The sequence below is a fragment of the Rhinolophus ferrumequinum genome, chromosome 10 (assembly GCF_004115265.2).
Source record: "Rhinolophus ferrumequinum isolate MPI-CBG mRhiFer1 chromosome 10, mRhiFer1_v1.p, whole genome shotgun sequence".
In the NCBI taxonomy this organism is placed as follows: domain Eukaryota; kingdom Metazoa; phylum Chordata; class Mammalia; order Chiroptera; family Rhinolophidae; genus Rhinolophus; species Rhinolophus ferrumequinum.
Window position 1 is genome coordinate 44,138,493 of NC_046293.1, and position 24,846 is coordinate 44,163,338.

At 32.7% G+C, this 24,846-nt stretch overlaps 1 protein-coding gene across 8 annotated transcripts in view; it reads left to right on the forward strand.

Moving 5' to 3' along the window:
• CNTN1 (contactin 1) overlaps positions 1–24,846 on the forward strand; it is a 287,480-nt gene that overhangs the window by 129,979 nt on the left and 132,655 nt on the right. For all 8 annotated transcript variants that reach the window (XM_033117382.1, XM_033117384.1, XM_033117385.1 and 5 more), the window contains one exon: positions 23,680–23,814. In XM_033117382.1, the coding sequence (XP_032973273.1) occupies positions 23,754–23,814 (61 nt within the window). In that variant the 5' untranslated portion in view covers positions 23,680–23,753. The remainder of the gene's footprint in view (positions 1–23,679; positions 23,815–24,846) is intronic.

A 24,846-nucleotide genomic window follows, 5' to 3' on the forward strand; every position in this document is an offset into this window, starting at 1 on the left:
GCATCTTTATCAAACATTGCCACTGCTTAACATGAACCAAGGTCTTTCTAGAATCCAATGTTAGGTTCCTTACTGCCCATACTGACCATGCTACGTAGAAGCATGTATCTTCTTTACTAGAAATGTATCTAAACTATCAATATGGCCACCTTTATCTTCAATGATTTTTTAGGATGCTATTGGCAAGAAGAATACAATGTAATGCTCTAGTAAGGGTAATATAATTAAATTATCACAGAAATAAGAATTTCCAATTAGAGTTATTAAAATATTTTAATAAGTCAGTTTCCATACCAAAACATTTTCATATGTGTGTGTGTGTGTGTCTGTGTGTGTGTGTATAACATATTTCAGTTATTACCTTTTCTTTTTCCCACCTAGAACAATCAGAGATTTTTCTACTTCTTCAAGACAGAAGCATAGTCATATGTCTGTAGGACACTTAAAAAAACTCTGATAGAAGAGCTTTATGATGGTATTATTTTCATGAGTTTAATACATTTTATAATGTAACTGACAAATCCAGTATGTTTGCCTCTGTGCATTATTTTTCTCTAAAATTTAGCCTGGATAAACTTGAACTAGTTGTCTATATAAATGTTTTAAAATCTGAAAATTCAAGTGTGACTTTGTTTTCTATTGCAATTAATCACTTGGTTTTTATTTGCTCTAAGAACTGAATTTCACCAAAATAATTGTGAATATGAACTTTCTATTTTTGTAAACTTATCAGAACTATTTGGCATAGTTCCCCTTCAATAGCCCTCCGTGTCTGCCAGTGTGCCACTATAGGTAGCCTAACATTTAAGTTTAATTCTCCTACTTTGTGCTCAGTGAAGTTCAGGGGTATTTAGTCAGTATTTTTCACATAAATGTTTAAAGTTAACACCTTGAATTTCCTTGCAATTGTTACTGTACATTTAGTAACTGTTTTAAATTAACACACAAAATGGTATGTTCAGTTAGACTAATGAATAATTAACAAATTCACCCATATCATCTTATACTAATTTTTAAAAATTTATTAATTTTAATAGATCATTTGTTTTCACTCTCGTATTTCTTTTTGTGAAAGAATCAGATTTAGAAATGTAAATATATCAAAAATGCACCTTTTCAAACGAAGAGATTATCTTAGTCTCTATAAGGTTGACATGTTTAATGCACTATCTGTTAATGAGATTTTTGTTCACACTATTTAGATTCCTATGAGAGGTTTTGGATTATTTTTTTCTCTATCTAAAATTAATAATATTATGAAAATAAAATCAACATGACTGGGAGTCTGAAGGGCAGTGAGGTCAGATCCCTCAGTCTTGCTTTATTCAGAGATTGATTAATAACTAAGCTGGGAGTTGGCTTATGTGCAGGAACTAAATCAATGTCATGGTTTTTCAAGTTCAAATTTTGAAGCATTATGATGACCTTAATTACATCTATTAAACCTTTTATCAAATATTATACACAGCATATTTTGCCCTTTCCTTATAGAACGTTCATCAGTATCTTTTTTGGAAGAGTTATCAGCTAAGTAGTATGTTATTTACTATTTCTCCAAAAGATTTTCCTATATTCCTCCTACAATAAAGAAAAAATTTCGTTTCTCTGGTATATGTTTCCTAGAATCCTTTAACTTAATCAAAAATTCTGAGAAAGTAACAAAGATTTTTTTCTGCTACTCAAAGAGATACCAGAATGGGATCCTCCCCCCGCCACACACACAAAAAAATAAATTTAAGAATTTTAAGAATTTTATGCTGCACCCAGAGTGTTTTTTTCTCCTCCGTCCATTCTCTCTGTGTTATGGAAAAGGAGTCAAATGGCATAGATTAGAAACAGGAGGAAGAAAGTCAGAAAAGAAGCAAGAAGTTTAGAAGTGAGAAAGGGATTAGTACTACCCCCACAAAATAGTACGACATATGTGTCAGAAAGCAAGGAAGGAAATTGAGACACTAACTGAAGAATAGAAAAAGAAAATCCTCTCAGCCTTGTTCTTGATTTCCTATGAATGGCAGAAAAATGCAGTCTTCTGTAATGAGCAAGGATAGGAAGATCATAGAAGATAAATTTTTCATTACAATCAATCCTACATATATTGTGACTTTTACCTTGAGTGCAACTTTACTTTGTAGTTTGGTCACCTGTTGGGCATTTATAGATTTGTAACAAAAAAGAAAATATATAATTAACTTTTTAGAAGCAAGAAATTCTTAGTGTTAATTGTATGCTATATGAAAATCAATAACATGAAATAAGCTGTAATAATACTTGTGTTCCAGGGAGTTTGCTGTTGATTTTCCTAAGAAATACAGATAGTGTAATACAGTAGTGTCCTTGGGAACAAATTTACTTGAGGTAATAAATATTCATAAATAAAGTAAACATGAAATAAAAGGATAAAACAGGACAGCAATAAAGAAAAGGCAAATAATTTAGCTGATATTAATACATACTAAGAGTGTATTCATTCATTCAACAAGTATTAGTTGAGTATCAATAAATCTAGAATCAACTAGATTTTAGATGTCAAAAGGTCATTGTAAGTACTATGATTTAGAAGTCTTTTATGAGGAGGCTTCCCTTTTGCTGAGTTTTTATGGTTAGGTAGGTGTAAAGAGGAAGTAGAAGAGCATTCTTTTCTGAGTAAGTGGATGTGAATACATTTACTGAGTAATGCAAAGTCATTGAGTTTTTAAGGCACAGTGGTAGTAAATTGCTTTGGCTAGAATGCTGGGTGCAAATAAATTTGTGTTTAAATGATGTAAAAGTGAAAGTTCTGAAATAGATTGTAATCACTTACCAAGATATTTGCAATTGGTGCTATGGGCAAAAAAGGCTTTACTCTATAGCAAGTAAACAACATAGTGAAAGACTGTGCAGCGTTTAAGACAGAGAACCCAACTAGAGCTGACTGAAGAAGGAAGGGGTTTGTCTGGTGTATATTATTAAAAATTTCAGAGGTAAATACAGCTCTAGGAATATCCTGAGGGCACGGGTAGTTTATCCTTCTCTGTTTTCATTCTCTGTCTCCATATGGTAATTTCCTTCAGTTTTAGGTTCACTTTGTCCTAAGTCCAGTAGAAAAGAGAGAGGAATTTGTTAACTCCTGAATAAAGTTATTGTATTTTATGCTTGAAACTTATTCAGTCAACAAACTCATTTCTGAGCCAATCATTGTGGCTAAAAGGATGGAATTATACTGATTTACCAGGGGTGGGTGGATCACAAGCCTACTCTTGAACCATGCCTGCTGTAAATTAAGTAATTCAATAAATCAATATTATGAGTGATTGGGAATAGAACCTATGCACCACCCTCCACATTCACATAAATGAGAACTGAGGAAGAGTTGTTTGCCAGAGTAAGCTTTTTGTATGACAGGAGGAGAAAGAGAGAGAGAGAATGCAATGTGGATTAATTTTGGTGCCAAAATCAACCCAAAGTTTATTCCATAGTGTTGTATGATAGGGGTGTGTAGAATGGACTGCGAGGAAAAAAAGCCAGGAGCCAGGAAGAGCAAATGCTATTGCTGTAAATTCTGTGAATTCAAGCTGTATAAATTAGACTGGAAAGAGTGATGGCAGTGAGCAAAACTTTTCAAGGGTGACTTGGTAGAACTTGGTGATTGATTAGCTGTTGGTGATGGTGATGGTGGTGGTGGTGGTGGTGGTGGTGATGAGCTTTGTGATTTATTAGCTACTCCAATAGTTTGTATTTTCATAGTTATATAAGTCTTAGAGTTACACTATGGCCCAGAGATTTCCAAACTTTTTCAAATCACTGCACCTTTAAATCTCAATCATTTTGACCTGACACTCCTATGTCAAAATACCTAAGGGATCAATTTATAATAATAAGAATTTACATCTGAGAAATAATGTGGTTGAGTATCACTCCAAAAAATTAAAACAGCCCGTGGGACTTCTATTTTATGACCCATGGCTATAGTCATTGACACTCCTTCTTAATAGTAATCAGGAAATCAAAAATAGGTAACAGGTGTTTCACAGCTACAAGTTCAATAACATTGTGTATAAAAGACCATGGTACTCACTCATGCATATCTTGAATAAGTAATTAGTATATGCCATTTTGTCCAAATATTTCCTAGTTTGAGTTCTGGTTAATGTAGTGTGATTAGAAAGTAAAATTTGATATAACTAATTTTACATATCAGGCATTTGGTGTTGGAGAATAAATTGACTTACTTTCTGTATATCCAGTCTAGACCATTTTCTTAACCCCTTTGCAAAGTGTGATTTGTTTTTAGATATATGAAGTGATTCTTTATGTAACTTATAAGTAACTGTAAATGTTCAGAGAAGAGTTTTTTGGGGGAAAGGGAGAAATAAAGGATAGGAGGATGAAGCCTTATAAGAATGGGCAGCAGGTGGTGAAGAAAAGGGGCACAGGGGACAGGAAAGATACATAGAAGTGGAGCAAGAATAACCTACAATAAACTTGGGTCACTTCTCAGTTTTTCAAGAGCTAATCTTGATTATAACTGGGTCAGGCAACAAAGGGGCCAAATAAGTATCAAGAAAATAGGCACATAGAATGGCATATACAGAACAAGTGTAACTAACATGCATTTCGAAATACGTTAAAATCTATTAGTGATTCATTCTGATTATTTAGACACGTGAGTTAAATAAACATCATCAGTATATTTGTACCTTTTCTTATTTTGACTCAAAGACGGTTACATACAAGAAGAAACATGTCATTAACAACAATAATAGTAGACAGTTCTTAAGCTGTAAAGAGTGAAAATAAATGGTACAATATCCAGCTGATTTTTGGTTTCTGATTCACTCTCCCAGAGAGTTCTCTACAGACTGTCTGTAATGTGCAACACAGAAAACTGAGTGATATAAACATTCTTATAGATCTTCTTCTCCTCTCTGTAGGAACTAGTTGTTTCTGTAGAAACTAGTCCTTTCAAAGGAAACGGTGGGAACTAGTCTCCTTAAAGGAAGCAATCTTGTCTGGATCTCTTTCTCCTAATGCTCACACCTTACGATCTGTGTCACCTTTAATTGTATGTTATAGCTCAAAATAGTATTCATCTTCAATAAGCCCTTGTGGTATAGACAGCCTTCTAAAGGTAATATAAATATCAACATACATGTACACATAATCTCCTTTTGAAATGCTTTGAATTTAACATATTCCATGTTTAGTATAAGTAAAATAGTTTACAGTAAAATAAACACATTTAAAAACTATTTCTTCATTTCTTACTTGTTTTTAACATATGAAGCATTGATTTTTCAATTTAGGTGCTTTATGGTTGTATTATTTGTACTTTACCTTTAACTCATTATAGTAAATCAATGTATAAATTCACATATTTAAGATATGCCTGAGGATTATCTTTCCATTCATTCCAGAGAATGACTGATCTAATGAGGACAATTTTTTTTAAGTTAAACATATTTTTAGAATGAGTTGCTATTCCTGTCTTGAAAAAATAACAATGATATAGTTGTAGTGTTTGTTCTTTATCACTTTAAATTCTTGACAAATAAAAGTGTTCCTGAAATCTTATAACTGTGACTGAAAAAAATGCATATATGTTCTTCCAAACATCAACTATAATTTGATATATATATATATGGTCATTGGATGTGGAGTACAGCATAGGGAATAGAGTCAATAGAATTATAACAGCTATATGTGATGTCAGAGGGGTAGTAGATTGGGAGAAGGGTTATTACTTTTTGAGGGGTGTAAATCTGTATTATATTGTTTTGTACACCTGAAACAAACAAACAAACATACATTAATAAATAAAAATAAAAGGACATATGATAAAAAAGAAAAAAAAGCATAGGCGTCATTGTACTCCAAATTGATCGAGATAATTCTAGTGATTATAGAATAGATATTCCTTTTCTCCCTTTGTAGCTGTCTTTTAGCCTGATTCACATTGTTTATTCACAAGACGAATAAGATGTTTTGAAGCATTCACCACAGATGCAAGTGATTGATATAAAACAGACACTCTGGCTTTAAGGGTGTTGTTAAGAAACATAGTTTGAAGATGAAATCCCCTACAGAGCTGTCTTCCATCCCATAAAATAAAATAAAAAATTATAGTGGTAGCATGTTCTGATTCAAAAAATAGAAAAATAATCTGTTAAAGCTGTATCCAGGGGGAATTTGTTATAGGTTCACTTAAATAGCTTCATTTTGAAAATAATTTTGATTTATTTATGTTGCTCCAGAATTTCCAGGAATCATGTTTATTTATTTTATTTAGTTTATTTTTTATTTGTGTAAGGATAAAATTGTAAGCATATAATGATTTTTTGTCAAAATAATCACTTTTAAATAGAAATATACATAAACACAAAAATAAAGCCATCTTAATTTTTGCTTTAGTAATAATTTTCTGACTGTTAAAGTAATACCTCCTTCATCAAAGAAAAATTTGGATATACAGAAAATATAAAGAAGATAGAGATCATTCACAATGCCACCACACTAAAATAACCATATTTTGGTGTTAGTCCTTCATATTGTATTTCTTTGAAATACTTAGTCCATTTTAGCAGCTAGGGGTTTTTGAAGGCTTTTGTTTTGTTTTTTCCTCCCCGTAGTTCCCTGCCTTTTAGCATATGATTAGTTTAATTCCTTTATAGTGTTGTAATTTCTTATGTAACTTGATGTATTTCTAAAATCTTTTTTTTTACTGCCTATACTTTCTCTTTTTTCTCCTTTATTGTCTTCTATTTGACTGAGTCTTTTTTTATGCCTTGTATTTTTGAGCTCTTACCCTACAATATTTAGTCCTGTTTTTTCACATAATATTATACTATAAGCTTTCCCTGACTCTGATTCTTATTCTGATCCATATGAAGCATTTGGACACAAAATTTTAAAATCTCCCTAATATTTCATCATTGCTCTCATAATAGAAATTGAAGTAACTCAAATTATTTTATTAGACTAGATTTCTCTATGGGGAATCATTGTATCAAAATATCTGAACTCTTTTAAAACCCTTAGTACATATTACTCAATTATTTTTTTTCAAAAGATTGTCCTAGTTACTATTTCTTGTAGCAATATAGGAAAATCCAATCATTGTATCCATACCAACATTGAGTATTATTAATTTTAACACTGTGCAAATTTGGTCAAATGAAACAGACCATTTTTAAAATTTGGCATTTTTAATTCATTTGTTAGTCATTAATATTGTTTTTTTAGGTAAGTATCTAATCATGTCCTTCATCAATTTATCTACTGTGATCCCAATATTTTTTTACATCTATTGCTGTGCCCCTATAGCTGTGTCTGTCATCTTTTTGGCTTTTAATTTCATAAACTTTTTGTATTCATAAATTTTTAATGTTCATAAACTTTAGTATATGCAATTCAAAAATTATTTTTATGTTTTCTTCTATTCAGAGATTGGTATATTTTCTTTTTCTATAAGTTTTTGTTCCTTAAGTGGGTTTGATTTTTATATTTCAACCTTTAATTCATCTGCGTTAATGTTGAAGTATGAAGTGAAATTAGAATACTTACTGACTGTTCCAACTAGCTATCTAGTTGTCTGAGTGTAATTTATTCAATCATATTTCATGTTTTTATTTATCTATTGTCACTTTCACAACTCGAGAGTGTCAGCAGTATAAATGTAAGCTAGGATTCGAATCTCAGTCCCACTACTTACTAGCACCACCATCTTGGGCAAATTGCTTAATCTAAGTGTCTCAGTTTTGTCATCTCTAAAATGAACGCAAAAGAAGAACCTAAATCACAGGGTTATTGTGAGAGGTAAGTGACATAATATAATCAAAGGTGTTCAGGAAATGTTACCTATTAATGAATTTGTTTGTTCTTAGAAGAGCATCACACTGTATTCATGGAGTTTTATATTATGATTTTCTATCTGCTGGCATTTTTTTCTTTATTAGCCTTGGGTAACAATTTGGCACAATATTTAAACACATGGACTCTAGAGCTGGACTGCCTGTGTTTGAATCCCAACATCCAAATTAATTAACTGTGTGACCTTAGGTAAATTACTTTACATCTTTGTGTTTTAATTTATCTATCTGTAAAATTCAGATATTTATAGCATTTACCTCAGAGATTTACTGTGACAATTAAATGAGAATTAAATATGTTTAAAGTGGTTAGTGGTATGATGGTAGTGTTAGCTATTTGTTTCAAAATGTTCTTAATGTCCTTTCGTCCTCTTTTAGTCTCTAAAATTGAGACTTAGTCTGTCAAGTTCAAAGAGATCCCCTTTGTTTTTGATTGAAAGTACATTATTTTGGAAAATATTAATAATGGAGTCTTCTTATCAGGGGAAATACTATATTTCCTCAAATTTTAATGCTTTTTTAGATATATTAATTAATATTTATAGTTTGTTTTTTTATTTTTTACACTTTTAAGAGTATTAGTTGGTAGTGTTTATTAATATTATAAATTGGGGGTTATTTTTCTTATTTCTAAGTTATTAGTACACAAGAAAACCACTGTTTGTTTTACATTTACCTTCTGCTTAACCACTTTCTTGAATTCTCTTAATTCTAGTATTTCATTTAAATTTATTTTCTTTGCTATTCTGGTGTATGATCACACTATGAAAATAATAGTTTTGCTTCCTTTTTCCTAATAGAAATCTGATTTTTACTTCACATTGAACTATATTTGCTTAAACTTTCAGAGTAGAGCTAAATTCATTGAACAAATATTCAGTGGATATTTTCCACATTTCAAATATTGTGGAAAGCACCTGGCATAAACCAGCAAACAGCACAGCCATGGGCCCTGTCTTAACAGAATTTTAAATCTAATCCCATAATCTTAACATGCTATCAGTCTGTCAAATGCTGTGTGTGGGTTTACATTATTTAGGGAAGATGTTATATCCTAGATAATCAAAAGAGTGTATGACCATAAAAAACTAAGAACCATTAATCCTAATCCATAGCAATAAATTGTAGCTTTATTTATATCCTGATTAATTTTACTTTGTGATAATTTAAATATTCTTGTTTTCTATTATAAGCGTATTAAATGTTAAAGCAACTGTGATAATGGTAATTTTCCTTATATGTATATACTTAAAAAATTATCCACATTTTTAAATATCAGTTACTAATTTGACATAGTAATATGGTAAAGTAACCTACACATTTAAAAAAGACTCTTTACACATACATTCATTTAAATTAACAAAATATATACTTTTGAGTGTTAAAAGACAATATTGAAGACATAATTCAAGTGTGTAATCATGGATTTGTCCCCTAAGTTTCCTAAGAAACATAGGAATAAATTGGGATATAATTGGGATATGTCAAATGTGCAATTGTAATTTGTGGTTGTAGACTCTAAATTAGAATTTAAAATAATGCCATTAACAAATGAAAAGCACGCAAATAGACTAGTGTATGTTTTCTTTTTGCCAGCAATTATTCTGTTCCGGTTTCTGTTGTTGAAATGAGGAAAAGAGAGAAAGTATTTCCTCAAACAAAAATTGGCTGATGGGCAGGGAAGACAGCAGGACTTTCTCTGAGTTTGGGAGAGAAACAACAGGGGAACTTTATCAGTTCGGTTAAGAGAGTAATCTAACAACTAGGGTTGCTTCTCCAAATACAAAACATGATTCAGCAATGTGAGAGACGCATCCAAGGGAAGAGATCACCACATTCCTTGATGTAGCATCCAGGGATTCACAGGAGGGGCACTCGGGTGGACAAAGAACCAACCTCTCTTCCTCAACTGCCTTAGTTCTCACCACAACATCATGCCAGTCATGATATCATGGGGCCAGTCATTCCCTTGACACTATTTTGATTGGAGCTGTAAAAACTTAAAGCATTGACAAATTCCTTCTCCACTTATTATCTGTAAGGATTCAACCTGTTATCTTGGGAAATTCACTCCTATCTGTCCACTTAGTGTATTTATAGTAGGAGGAAGATTCTTTAAATGGTTGGTGAGAAGTAGCTAGGCCTGTAATTAGAAATCACTGCCTCTCATTAACTGGATTTTAGACCATGATGTGAAGAGGAAAAGACAAAGATAGTGCATGTTATGAATGGTTTAAGACAAAACGAAATTACTAGGACAGTTAAACATACGGTACAGTTAGAATGTCACTGAAGAAAAGGAAAAAGGCAATTTGTATGTCATTACTTGTCTTTTCAGTCTCTTCAGTTTATCCCTTCAGGTGTTGTGCAAATATTAGGTAATTATGTTTTCTTTTTTTTCTTTTTTAGGTCAATGAAATAATTTTAACTCTCAAGGCATTTTGTTAATTTATACATTCAAGGATTTTTAAAAAGGTTGATTAAGAATTTCCTGTATAATAGGCATTATAGTAGCTTCTGGGGCTTTCTCTTTTGAAGCATATGGACCAATGGAGACGTTAGGCATCGATAATTTATAATCATAAAGTACAATACTTGTCATGGAGGAAAGGGCACGACGAAAATGCAACAGGCAAACCTCATTTCAGTCGGGGCACATACAAAGCCTGTCTATAGAAAGTATATTTAGGTTGTAACTTGAGTAATGGGTACGCTAGACAGATGAACTGTATGTGCTAGGCAAGCAGGAACTAGTTACGCAGAACCCTCTGGCCCATGTTGATGAATTTATTGTTATTATTGTTATTTTTTTTAATTTAGTGGGCTGTAACCAAAAGAGGAGGACCATGTCATATTTCCAATATTAAAAACACTCTAGTTTCAGTTTGGGAATAAAAACATGTTCTGAAGATGGATAGTGATAAGGTTTACACAACAGTGTTAATGTAGTTAATGCCACCTAACTGTACACTTAAAAATGGTTAAGATGGTAAATATTATGTTGTGTATGTTTTACCACAAAAAAAAACAATCAAACTTCTGAATGTATTTCCTCACGTGGAAAATGGGGATAATCATATTATCTATCTCAGTGTGTCACAGTATTAGCAGAGGTAATTCACATAAAAGTTTTGACCCTGGCAGAGTTGAACAAAAAAAAAGAAGGAAAGAAAGAAAATGAGCCCTATGCTGCGGATGAAGATGTTAGGAGCCAGGTACTGTCATTTATTATCACCGGCAAATTGTTTCACGGCTCTCAACCTCATTTTCTTAATTTGTTAATTGGGTTAGTACCAGTTACTTAAAGGTTATTGTGAAAATGAAAGATACATGTAAAACACCTGCCCATTATCTGAAACTTAGTAGGTGTTCAGCAAATTAGTAATTTCTTCTACTGGACTGTTACCCATGGAATATTAATTACTAAAACTACACATAAATTATTAAATATAAATATATTAGCGGTAGATTTTGATAATAAAAAAGATACTGGACTACTTTTAAGGTTATATATGAGCTGAGTATGAATATTAGCTTCTCCTGCATCCCCCTATTTCACTTTATTTCTCCCTAGCTCTTTATCATTATTATTTTTTAATATACTTTGTTGTTTAGAACAGGTTTAGGTTTACAGCAAAACTGAGCAGCAAGTACAGAGCATTCCCTGCCTTAATACATTTATGGCCTCTCCCCAAAATAACACCCCCCATCAGAATGGTACATTTGTTACAATAAATGAACATACAGTGACACATCATTATCACCTACAGTCCCTAATTTACATTAGGTTTCCTCTTGGTGTTGTGCATTCTGTGGGTTTGGGCAATGACATGCATTGGCTATTACAGTATCGTACAGAATAGTTTTACTTTCCTAAAAATTCTCTGTGCTCTGTCTATTCATCCCTCCACCCTCAACCCTTGGAAACCACTGATATTTGTAGCATCTCCACAGTTTTGCTTTTTCCAGGATGTAATATAGTTGGAAACATACAGTCTATAGCCTTTTAGATTGGCTTCTTTCATCTAGTAATACACATTTAAGTTTTCTCCTCATCTTTTGTTTTTTACTGCTTCATTGTTTTTAGAACAGTATTAAGTTTACAACAAAATTGAGAGGGAAGTAGAAAGATTCCCCATGTAAGGCCTGCCTCCACACATGAATAGCCTCCTTCATTATAAATGTCACTCATTAGAATGGTACATTTTTTTTTTTAAACGAAGGATGACCTACATTGACACATCATAATTCCCCAAAATCCGTAGTTTACCTTTGGTTTACTCTTGGTGTTGTGTATTCTATGGATTTGGATAAATATAAATAACTACAAATTTTTCTTCCCAGAAATTCAAGACCCATTAATCAACGCAAATGGAACTCAAAAATGAAAAGAAGGTTGAATAAACAACAACACAATGGAGTTGAAAGCAATATATATGTATTGATAGAAAAAATTAGTTATTGAGATACTAAAAATATTAAGCAGAAATATTCTGGTTATTATTATTCAATATTTCAGGTACAATTCAAATATAAATAATGAATGGTCATTTAGATAATCAAGTAAAATACTGCTTTTTGCCTAAAATTTTCTGGTTAATTGCAAAACCTTCTTAACTTCAGTAAGGAGATAATTATATTATTCTGCATAGTCATGTAAGGAGTTTAATTTTCAAGCTAAATAAAAATTACTTAAAATGTCAATAATAATTTAAGCCTTGGGGGCAGAAATATAGACATATTGAATAAGACTAAAAGTTCTTTAATAGCTGTAATAAACCTTAGGAGAGAATAAACGTTAAGAGAGTACAAATGTTTACATTCTAAAGCATGTGAGTTTCTAAGATCTTTATTCTAAGAAACTGAAATTGCAATAGTGATATTTCTAAAATCTTTAAAACACCAAGAAGCAATTAAAAAAAAAAAACTGTTTCACGTCAGTAAGAACTTTTGAACAAAAGCCAAAAGTATTTCTTCTAAACTCATAAAGAATGTAAATAATTCTGGCAAGAGAGCAAAGAGTCAGAGCTCCTGCCAGTAGATTCAGCTGTTACTGCTTTCTCCCCTTATTGTACTGTTCAGTTATTGCGAGGGCCATAATGAGGGAAGAAATATTTCAGGTTTATATTCTGCTCTTTCTTTTGTCTTCCTTTCATTTATCTATTGCATAAAGCAAATTGACTAAGAGGTCCTGCCTGTTACTGGGCTCCAAATACTACCTCTACGTAGATTGCTTTCAAACACCTCTTCCCAACTCCTATCTTGCCTCCAAATATTGCTCTCATTTATTCAAATGTCTACTTGGTATCTCCTCTTGGATGTCTAACGGGAAACTAAAATCTAACACATTCAAAATTAAGTTCTTGGTCAACTCACTTTCTTACCAAAACCCTACCTCCCCTTTGCCAAATGGCAGCATCTTCCATTACAGTTTGCAAACCAAGAGATAAGAGCACATCACTGAACTCCTTCCTTTCCTTCATCTCCTACCCTGCTAGCCGGACAATCAGCTTTAGTGCATCTTTTGCAGAAAAATTAATATAAGACTAGGTCTTATATAACACCCAGTATTATATTATAGTAGAATAAGACCTGGTATATTATATTTTATTATATCATATATCATATCATATCATACCCGGTCTTATACTAAAATAAGACTGGGTCTTATATTAATTTTTGCTCCAAAAGACGCATTAGAGCTGATTGTTCGGCTAGGTCTTATTTTTGGGGAAACACGGTATTTCCAATCAGTGTTTATTTCTCACAGGTGCATATCTCCGTACCTTGAAGCTGAGGACCATATATCTTGGGTCTCTTGAATCTCTAGTACGTAGCACAGTATACCTAATAGATACTATGATCTATTCTGGAAATGAAGCACTGAAAAGGAGCCTGAAGAACAGTGTTCATCAACCAAAGCACTTAGGATTAAATATGATGATATTTTCTTACAGAACAATTCAGCAATGGAAACTCACTCACTGCCTGTGGAAGACACCAAAAGTACAATGCATGGCAATTAATGTCCCATAACTTGACTACACGTTTCTCTCCATTACCTTTCTCAAGTGCTGCCATGAGTGTATACCCAGGCCGTATTAAACTCTTAGGGTTCTCTGCGTTGACTTTTACTCTCCTACTTTATGATTTCCCTCTTACCATTTCTTCTCGCGCACGTGGATCTGCTTATACAATGTGGACTAGTGATTTGCTTTTAGCAATTGCTCAATAAATTTATTTAACAAATGTTAATTGAGTATCTTTACTATGTAAGGCATGATGTTAGGCAATATGGGGTATAGAAAAAGGAATGAGACAATCTGCTGTTAAGGAGCTTATAATCTAGAAAGTCCCTCACTGAATGTATATTTTTGATTTACCGATAACGATGGCTGCTGCTACAAAATGTCTTGACTTGGTACATACTTCATAAATATGTATGGCATAATGAATAAATAATTAAAAATTACCATCCGTCTTTATATGATTATTTTATTTGATACTTTTCAAAGAAAAGGAAACATTTTTTCGTCTTTGAACAGCATGCAATAAAACCCTATGTCAGGTTAAATTGAACAAACATTCGGTGATATCCTGTTATATGTGTTTCAAAAATAAATAACTTGGATTCTTTTAATTGAATTTTATTGAAGTGAATCTAAAATTTGTATTTTTTTTTTGCTGTTTCCAGCAACAAGGGCCTAAATTATTTGAATAGAAATCACTCATTAGTTTAAATACTGATACAATGGCTTATCGTCATTGTATTGATATTATAGGTCATTGTAGCAGTACAATGATTCAGTCTTCCCTGCTGTTTAGAAAATAGAATGTCAGGGGTTACATCATGCTCTATCAGGAGCAATGTGCCTTTTGTATGATGTCTCTTTTAAACTGAACTGCAGCTAATAGAAGTTACAAGATCATCAGACTCCTTCTACCCTCCTAGGTGGGTCTTCTGTCAGGAGACAGTAAGAAATTCTATGTACCTTTAGATTTTAGATTGGCAAGGTAGAATAAATACCTGCTCTTTTACATGTAGGACATAGAGATACTGTGCAGGGAGGAGCAGCTGCTAACATCCTGGGCCATTAGGGAGAATGGCTTAGATAGAGCCTCAGAAAGCAAATTGGCAGTAGCAGTGATGCCTTTTTATTAGACACGGCCACCTCCAGAGAGGAATAAAGTCACACCAAGGGGAGATTATGGCCCAGGAAGCCTTTAAAACTCCCAGTGTAAATTGTTGAGAGTTTCAGTGTGGTACTGTTTCTTCCCAGGTCTTGCCCTTTTGTGTGTGGTGGGGAGGGAAATAAAAGGGGTAGGGGGAAGAAGTTTGAAAGTTCTGTCTTGCTGGCATGGAAATTTTTTTCTGTTGTCAAAGACTTATTATCCTGCTTTGGATTTTTAGGTATGATTCACAGGGAAGGTATCACAGAGCACATTTCTTTGTAGTAGTCCAGCTATCTCAGATCATCTTGAACTGCAGTTGGGCAACAAGAGAAGTTAAAAGCCCATTCAGTCATGTCATTATAGTCCAACAAGAGCGTCTCATTGAAAAGTAGGAAACTTTCCAGATATTATTTAAAGCAATATATCAAAATGCCTTGTTCATTATGATTTGGTAAAGTAAATCAGATGTAGACATAGATTATATTTGATTCTCATGTCGACCAAATGCCACAACAAAGTACAGTGCAGACATAATTTTAAGAGGTAGGTTATTAAATGTTACATGTCTTCTGATTTTTTGAGTGCAGTGGCTGAAGATGTGGCCTCTTTAATTCAGAACACATTTTTGCATGTTTTCTGTGAGTGGTGGAAATTTCCCAACCTTTACTTAACACACTTACCACAACGTTTCTTGAACTTTAGTATTTCTACAAATTACCTGGAAAGCTTGATTAAAATGTAGACACTTGTGTTAATCTGCCAGAGACTCTAATTATTCTTGCGAGATGCTTGGAAATCTCTTAACAAGCACAACCAAAAACTTTTAATGTAGGTGGCCCCTAGACTGTATGTTGGGAATTGATTTAACATTTTGAAAAGTATGTTAATATTTGAATACACAAAATATATTTTCTTACGATCTAGAGCAAGATCAGATTGTAAGTACTACGTATCACTTTTTTTTTAATTAAACAAAACTATAATATTTATTCTGTCTGGAATAGAAGGATTCAAATCCTGGCTCTGTTAGTAGCTGTGTGTCTTTGGGCAATCCATATGAACCTTAGCACTTAGTTTACCTGTTTATAAAAGTCTCAGAGAGATTTGGCAAGATCAGATGATATAATATATAGATTAGTAATAAAAAACAGCACATTTGCATGTTATTGCCTCTTTATTATTCCCATGTATCTGAAGTTACCTGGTTACCCTCAGTCCTTCCATTCATCGCCTGGTTCCATTCTTTTTCTTTCATCCTTATCCTCCGTGTAAATCATTGATATCAGAGGTATTATCAGTTATACTCCCCATTAACCTTCCCCAACTCCTACTACAACTCGCCTGCAATGTTTTACTTTTCATTGAATAGTCCTCTAGTATTTTAAGCAGAAATTCTTTGCCAAATCTAACAGTAGATTCTGGTCATGTAGTTTAAAATATGACTTTACCCTTGGATAATAAACTTGTTCTTATTAATATTCTGATGTGAAAGAAGTTGAGTAGAATCCTTCTAATAGATGTTTGCTTTTAAATATTATATGATAAAACAGCCCCTCCCTTGTTCAATGAGTAGATCAGTAATCTTTGGAATTGCAAATAATCGAGAAATTATATTGCCTGATTTGCTAATTATAGCTATCTCCATTTTCCATTAACATCTTAGTTTGTAATTTCAAGCAAAATAGTTGTGTAGGAGTGGCATCCTGTCAGTTCCAGGGGGGAAGTAGTTTGCAATCAGGAGGGTTTTTCTGCATTTTCTTAAATTACAAGAGGTATTTATACATGCACATTCCTAAATTATGAGACAAAATATATGTAGGACTTTCTATTTCTTCTATGATCTAAAAGTGATGGTTTCCTGAAACTATCTCAACGAATAAACATGACCACATCAATTATAGTCTTGTGTGACATCATGTGTTTAAATTAGCCTGTGAAAAATATGTGCTATAAATATCACAAATAGGGTTCTATTATTAATAGGGTTCCATTATTTTTAAGTTCCTCTGTATGCGTTACACATTTTAAAAATAAATGAGTAATTTAATCATAAATCCAATTATCTAAAACTGTGAGCAGTCAGTTCTGTAAAATGCAGGCTGTGCTCTCAGCTCTCAATTAATATCCACATCTTCAAAAGCCTGCAGATTTTTTTTCCCCCAGAGCAGCCTCCACGTCATATTTCACATTCTGGTGATGTTACATTTACTGAAATGTTTTGAAGCTCTTTTTATGTATACTTGACACACAGTCAAGTGGCAGTCTCTTTCGGGAGCAAAGGTAGTTGCATCTGAAGACCATTATGCTCTACTTGCTAGTTGGGCAGTGTATGACTATTCTGGAAAAGAAAGACACTGCTTATAATCATAGAAAAGAGATATTTTCCTTGGGTGTGTACTATTAATTATTCTTTGGCTTAGAACAGCACATTCTTCAGAAATTTTTACTGAATATATTTGATTATAGCAGTCAGCTATCTGTAGTTAATGACTACAGAAAAACTGTTAAACTGAGACAATAATAATTTGATTATAGAGATTAAATAAATCAGTATGAAGCTAGGGAATAAGACCATCTAGAGTATCCATTTATTAACCTAGAAGGAGTTGCTTCACCTATATTTAAATTATGTTTAATCAGAAAATTAACTGCAAAGATAATTATTGTCATGGAAGTATTTAATGCATAGTACATATTGTACACCCTTTCTAAAGGGTTAGTGTTTTTTTTTAATTCAAACCAATTTTATTTCTGGAAAATTTTATTTATTCCACCTTAATGTTGTGACATCTATTTATGTACAAGTATCAAAGGACTTTTACTTACACACATACAGATGCATGTACCCATACATATGCATGATGCAGGCTTCACAGTAATTGTCTGAAGAAAGAACTTGGATTTCCATGTACAGACTGGATGACTGACACCTCAGGAAAATTAAGTGACTTGTTCAGCAGAGGCAGATTTCAGAGTGAGTCTGAGGATAAAATGTCCCCTGGCTTTATAATGCAGAGTAGGAGACATTGGTGTCTTTTCACCTAGACTAATCTGTGCTCAACTCCAACAAGCTTCCTCTATTTCCTAGAAATAGAGCTATATAGCAAATGTCCTTCAGAACCAGAGCAGAGTGATGAGCACCATAAGTACATTTTAGGTTAAATTTTCATTTTAACTGGCCTTTTCGTGAGCTACGTTGAGACTAGATCAGGATAGATTCCTGATGTGCCCCAAAATCATTTTTTCCTTCTAAAATAGAAATGTGGCCATTGGCTAATATATAAATATAAGTATAAATATATATGCACACACACGAGAGAGAGAGAGAGAGCCAAAAAATGTGTACACATTTTCAGAAAGGAAGAAAAACTGTATTATAATTGTAATACTCAATATATACCTATAACAAAAGATGAATACAAGTCATGTTTGACTTCTGCACTTACAAGAGGTGCTCAAAGTGGTTACCGTCAGCTTAATTTTAATACAGTTTTTTCCTTTTTTAAAATGTGTATACATTTTTTACACCCTCTTTGTGTGTGTGTGTATATACATATATATTCATATACTACTAGTATATATTACATATGTGTATCATGTATAATCAATATTTCTAGGATCTTATTCTTTATCAATGTAAATGATTGTATAACCTTCAGTTCAATGAAATAATGAAATATTAGTTTTGTTAGTCTTGATGGAACACCCTGTCATTCTATAGCAGTACAAAATACTTTATGAACAATTGTTAATGGCTAAATGCTTGCTAATATATTCTTGAAGTTATTTTGAATAATTTATCTGGACTGTTCTGTGACAGAACAGAAAGGAACAGCTAGATAATGTCTTTCCAGCAAAAAAACAAAGCAAAGATAGATATGGATCTAATTTCTCAAAGGAGAACCCTAGTATTGTCCACAATAAAGAGAGAGGCACGAAAAAAAGCATGGAAAAAAGGAGAACGAAGGAAGAGGTTGCATCACACCATGTTGTCTTATATTTTTGTTGTTCTTGTTATTTTAATGCACGAGTATGAGATTCAATAAAGGATAGTGAAGAAAACACAGTTGAATTCTCTTGGAAATAAATGTAGTGCCATTGCACACTAGGGACACACCAGTCACTAGACACCTAGAGAGCTGTGGTGAGTTGGGGATGCAGTGTCTGCGGTTCCTGGTGTAAGTCCGAGGCTGAGAGAGTGAGAAGCCACAGACAGGTCTCTGAAGTCTAGTGAGTTCAGGGAGCTGGCAGCACAGCAGTGTCGGGAACGGGAATGTATCCCAGGGTCCTGTGTCTGTTCATTCTGTTATTTTGGTTTTTGAGAAGAAAAATGTCCGTTCCTATTATCGACATTGTTTGTTTTCTTCCTCTGCCACTTCATTTGGTCCAGCACTTTCAGGCCCACGGGAGCTAGGGAGCTAGCTGTGAATTACTGAATGGTATGTTCTCAAGGAAGAAATGGGAAGAGCAGTTTCTTCTGCATTAGCAGGAATGATCTCAGCCTTGCTGCCTCTCTTCTGTACTACACTGCTGAGGGGATGCAATCTGGGAGTCGCAAGTGATGGGATCACTAGTGACACAATAGAACAAATCACTAGCAGAAAACAAATGTGTACAAGATATGAAAGATGCTTTTATACTCGAACAGCAAGAAACCCATTAAATGAATTGATTACATGTTGCCAGGGTGATGACTCACTGTCCTAATGAAATGGGCAATATTTTGGAGTGAATGAAAGGTTGTGTGATATGAAACAGACAGGCTCAAAATAAAGAAAAACATTTTCTTCTTACTAGAGTGTGCATATTCACATTGAAATACAGGGGCTGCAAACAACACTCAACCAAGTGCATATTAAAAATGTTTTAAAATATTGCTCCTTAGAATAGCCTCTTCTAGAATATGTTTATAAAGAGCAATAATCTCTAACAAAGACCAAAATCCAAGAGGCATTTCTTATTACTTATTGTCACCATCCTATGCTTATTTTAAGGAATTAGGGTTAAATTTCAATTTGTGTATGGCAAGTGATTGGGAATACAGTTATGCAATGGTCCTTCACTAATACAGTTTTGGAATGGTCCTTCATTCCTTCATTTATTTAATAAATATACATCCAGTGATTTCTATGTGCCAAGTTTAGACACAACGATGAATAAGAGATATGGCCCTGGTCTGATGGGCCTATGGCCTAGTAGAATAATAAGTTAATATTTATTGAATAGTAAACATTTCACTTGTACAATTATGCAACTCTGACAATAGTCTTATGAAATAGGCATTCTTTCCCTATTTTGTACATGAGGAAAATTAGAGTCAGTGGTTGAGTAACTTGCCCAAAGTTGCAAGCTAAAGAATAGTTGAGCCAAAGTTCGGACAAGATCTGAATGATTCCCCCTGATCTCTTATTTATTTATTTATTTTTAATTTATTGGGAGACATTGGTTAATAAAATTATGTAGGTTTTAAGCATACAATTCTATAAAACATCATCTATATATTTCATTGTATGTTCACCACCCAAAGTCAAATCTCCTTCCATCACCATACAATTGGCTTCCTTTAACCTATTGTACCTTCTTGTCTTCCCCCTTACCTTCTGGTAACTACTAAACTGTTGTCTGTGTCTGTGAGTTTTTGGTTCATTTTTTGTCTTGTTTGTTTGTTGCTTTCAATTTTATATCCCACGTATGAGTGAACTCATGGTCTTGACTTTTCTGTATGATTTATTTCACATAGCATGATAATCTCAAGATCCATCCACGATGTCACAAATAGCAGTATTTCACCTTTACTTATGGATGATCTCTTTTGACTATGCCTTGACACTCATTTCCATATACTGTTATTTGAAAAGGAAATCATAAAGACCATCCTTGACCTACGAAATTCTTCTGTATTTTATTTTTAATTTCCTGAAATCACTTGCTCTTTGTGGACGCAGCTAATCTTCCTTTAGACCTGCCCTCCTTCTTTCCCAGACAGCCTGTGAAGTTAATGTGATAAAAAAGCCAAAAGCTCACTCATATAACTCATCAAAATTAAAAATCTGAAGGATACTCTTACAGTAATTATTCTTTATTTTTACCTGATTCTTTTTGTCTCTGGTCAGTGATGCTTCCTCTATACTCAATACCAAAGCTATAGCGGCATCCCTTGCTTGTAAAGTTGAATATATTTATTATTTAAAATTATTTAGAGTTCTCAAAGTATAACAGTTTATTAATTGGTAAATTAGAGCTATTTAAAATCTAATAATTACTGCCACTTTAAATTTCACATGCTTTATAATCTGCAAAATGTTTGCAAATATATTATCTCAGTTAATGTTTACAAAAATATTTTTTTTAACACAACAGTTTTGGAATAGTTTGTGTATTTTTTTTCCTACCTTCTTCCTCATTAAAGGAACACATTCTAATTTATGTGCATAACTCAATGAGAGGAATTAGGAACTAACAGTTCACAAAAATGCTCAAATATACATTTTTGAGAGAAACTTTAGAATATATAAGCGAAGTGTACATGTTTCAATAATTTCCATTTAGGTCTATGTTTAGATACTAATGAAACTACATCATCAAAATAAAAAGCTAAAATCCTTCCATATATCATTTAATTGATTTCCTTGCCTCCTGAATTTTTTTAAATTCTTCACTTTTATTTACCTGTTTATCTCTGATAAGTCCCATTTAATAAAATAAATTAAATTAAAATTTAAAAGTCCAGACTTAATGCAATTTATAGATGTATAGTACTCACCTTCTCACAAGGACCAAGAGAAAGAAGTTGGTCATAAATTAATCCTGGCATTTAAAAATTATCTGTTGGATATTTTTCCTCTTGCAAAGATATTTTAAATATATACTGTTGCTAATTTGACCCATTTCCACTCCATTTTCTCTAAGAATCCAACTCAACTTTCCCCCAAAATAAACGATTGTTCACTGCCAGATGCTCTATACACTAAAAGGGAAAAATATGTTTATCCTGGCCCATGTACCACTAAATATATTTACCAGTCTCTGCAAATGCTAGGAGTCTGGCAAATTGGGATGAGGAGTGAAGTGTGGGGGTAAATATGGTCTTAAAATCCATCACAATTAAATAAGTAGGATCCCATATTTTTCTTTAACATGTCATTACAGTACCAGCAATCAGTAACATTTTATTTTTGCATTATACATACTGTTTAAATATATATTGAACATTATAGCATTAGGTATTTTCCTTTCAAATTGCTTTCAGGCTCTATCTTAATTTTTATCTTATATCCAACTCTGTTATGAGATTTTCCTATTATATATTTTTTGAAAACATGAATTAATGTGTGTTCAAATTGACGCCCCATTATGTCTTAATTGACGAAGTCTCTTTCTAAGGCCCATGTTTCTCTCAATGAGTTCTAGGAAGCAGAAGTTGGGTTCTGAAGCCACAAATGACTTAAGTCTAGGAGTGCAATACCTCCACCATAATTCCCTGCCTACCATAGTCAGATCCGTTCTCATCATGGTGTATTTCACAATGTTTTTAATGAAAATGATTAACACATTTTCAAATTTAATAGTATGTAAATCCAAACAGCTATCTCATTGAACTAACTTGTGTTTACTTGTGTTCCTACTGATCTGTGAACTTCTTAAGAAGAACAAAACTATATTTTTGCTCCTTTATTTATATGCTTGTTCACAGAGATGGATTTACCATGAAAATGATGGTGCTTAAGTAGAGGGGCTCCTGGGTTACTTCAAGCTATTCCAAGACCCTGGGTGAAACCCCACAATGTAATGTGGTCACAAATTTTGGCGAAATCCATAAAAGCAAGCTATTCTAATTATTTCTACATAGTTTTGTAGATTAGTTTGTGTGAGTAGTTTTGTCTTCTTATCTTTAAAGATGGTTCTCCAACTTTCAGTGACTTGGTCCCATGAATCCTAGATTTGCCCTTCCTGACGTAGAAGGAGCAATTATTTACTTTTTGTTGGATGAACAAATGAAAGAAGTAAAGAGGAATGACTATTATTAATCAATATATTTTAACACTAAAAAATTAAAATTTCTAGAAAAGTTTTCCACAGGCCACAAACAGGTATGCTAATATATCAAAGAGGTCCCGCTAATATATCATAAGGTCTGAGTTTACAAAGCTCTTATACAAATATATATCTAATTGAATTGACTAGCCCTTCAGATAAATTTAATTTTCAATTGAAATGATTGATATTGAAATGTTACAACTGTGTTATTTATATAAAATATATTAATATTAATACACTCAATTGTTAAAGAGTTAAAAACTGAAAATACAAGTTGATTGACTTCTCATGGTCATACAGTGTCAATACTAGGAGGTAGATGAAGTCCTGATACCGAATTATACAACATGGGGTTTACAAATGTATTTAAATAAACCAAAACATATTCTACAAGCAAGGAATATAATGTAAAATAGAATTGATAACATTATTGACCCCAAGTGATGAACATATTTTCTTCCTTTCTTTTCCTTTCCTTCCCTTCCTTTCCCTTCCCTTCCCTTCCCTTCCCTTCCCTTCCCTTCCCTTCCTTTCGCTTTCCTTCCTCTTTCCCTTCCTTTCCCTTTTCCTCCCCTCCCTTGCCTTTCCTTTCTTTCCCTTTGTTTTTTTTCTTTGCTTGATGCAGGCGTTTAATATTATCCACTGCCATAAAACTAAAGCTTCTCTTGAAAATTGAACCTAACCTCTACTGAACACAAGATGAAAATGTGGCTGCTGATTAGTCACCTTGTTATAATATCTTTTACAACCTGTCTGTCAGGTAAGAAATATCCTTTGTATAATCTCCATAAATTATGCCAGTAAAATCAATATGTGTGTTCACATCATTAAATCTGCTGTAGAAAGTTAGAATTAATATATTCTTTTGACACAGTGTCAGACAAGCAAATTAATATATATATACTAAGGTTGACCCTATTTTTTTTTCACTTTCAATTAAAATTTCACAAAATTTAGTTAATCTTATAGTGGTATGCTGGCAAATGTTTAAAATTTGGATCTCTGGGAGGGAAAAAAAAATCTTTGCCTTGTACCATTTGTCAATTCCTGTGGAGTAAGTATTCCTATCATGGCCTATTTCAACTTGAAATCATTTGATGTGGTTTGGAAAAGATATTTAACAGCTCACCATTATATAGTATTTTCACTATGTAGATATAATAGATTTAAATAACCTCATTAGCATAAACAAAAGTAAAGTGTAGTGAAATGATTCAAAAATACTTGGTTTTAAGCTTTTATCATCTTTGTTATTTATTTATGTATTTATTCATTTATTTGTGTATTTGTAATTAATATAATTTAATTTTTATTAGTGACTGGTGAGTTTTCTAAAAACAATTATAAAATAATCTACAATATTTGCAGGCACATTAAGAATAACAAAGCAGTTTTAAGTATGTTATAGTTTTAGGATATACAAATACTATATTTCTGTCTTTCAAAGACAAGTATGAAAGATTCAGCAATATTTCCTACAAGGAGAGGTACATCATATTTTTTATCTGAGGCAGCATGCTTTCTTCTAACAATCAATTTTTCTAATATCTTCATCTAAATTACTTTAACTCAGTGAGTACTTGTTGAGTTGCTATGAATTCAAGATGTGGATGGATTTCATCCTATCATTTATCAGTCACCATTGATTGATTTAATGACGAACCTGATGGACATAACATTATATTTCATATTGATTATTAAAGAAATTTAAAAAATGTTATTTTAGGGAGTAATTTTCATTATAATGACTTAAGAATCTAGAAGATATATTAATTTCATCAGTACTTAAGAA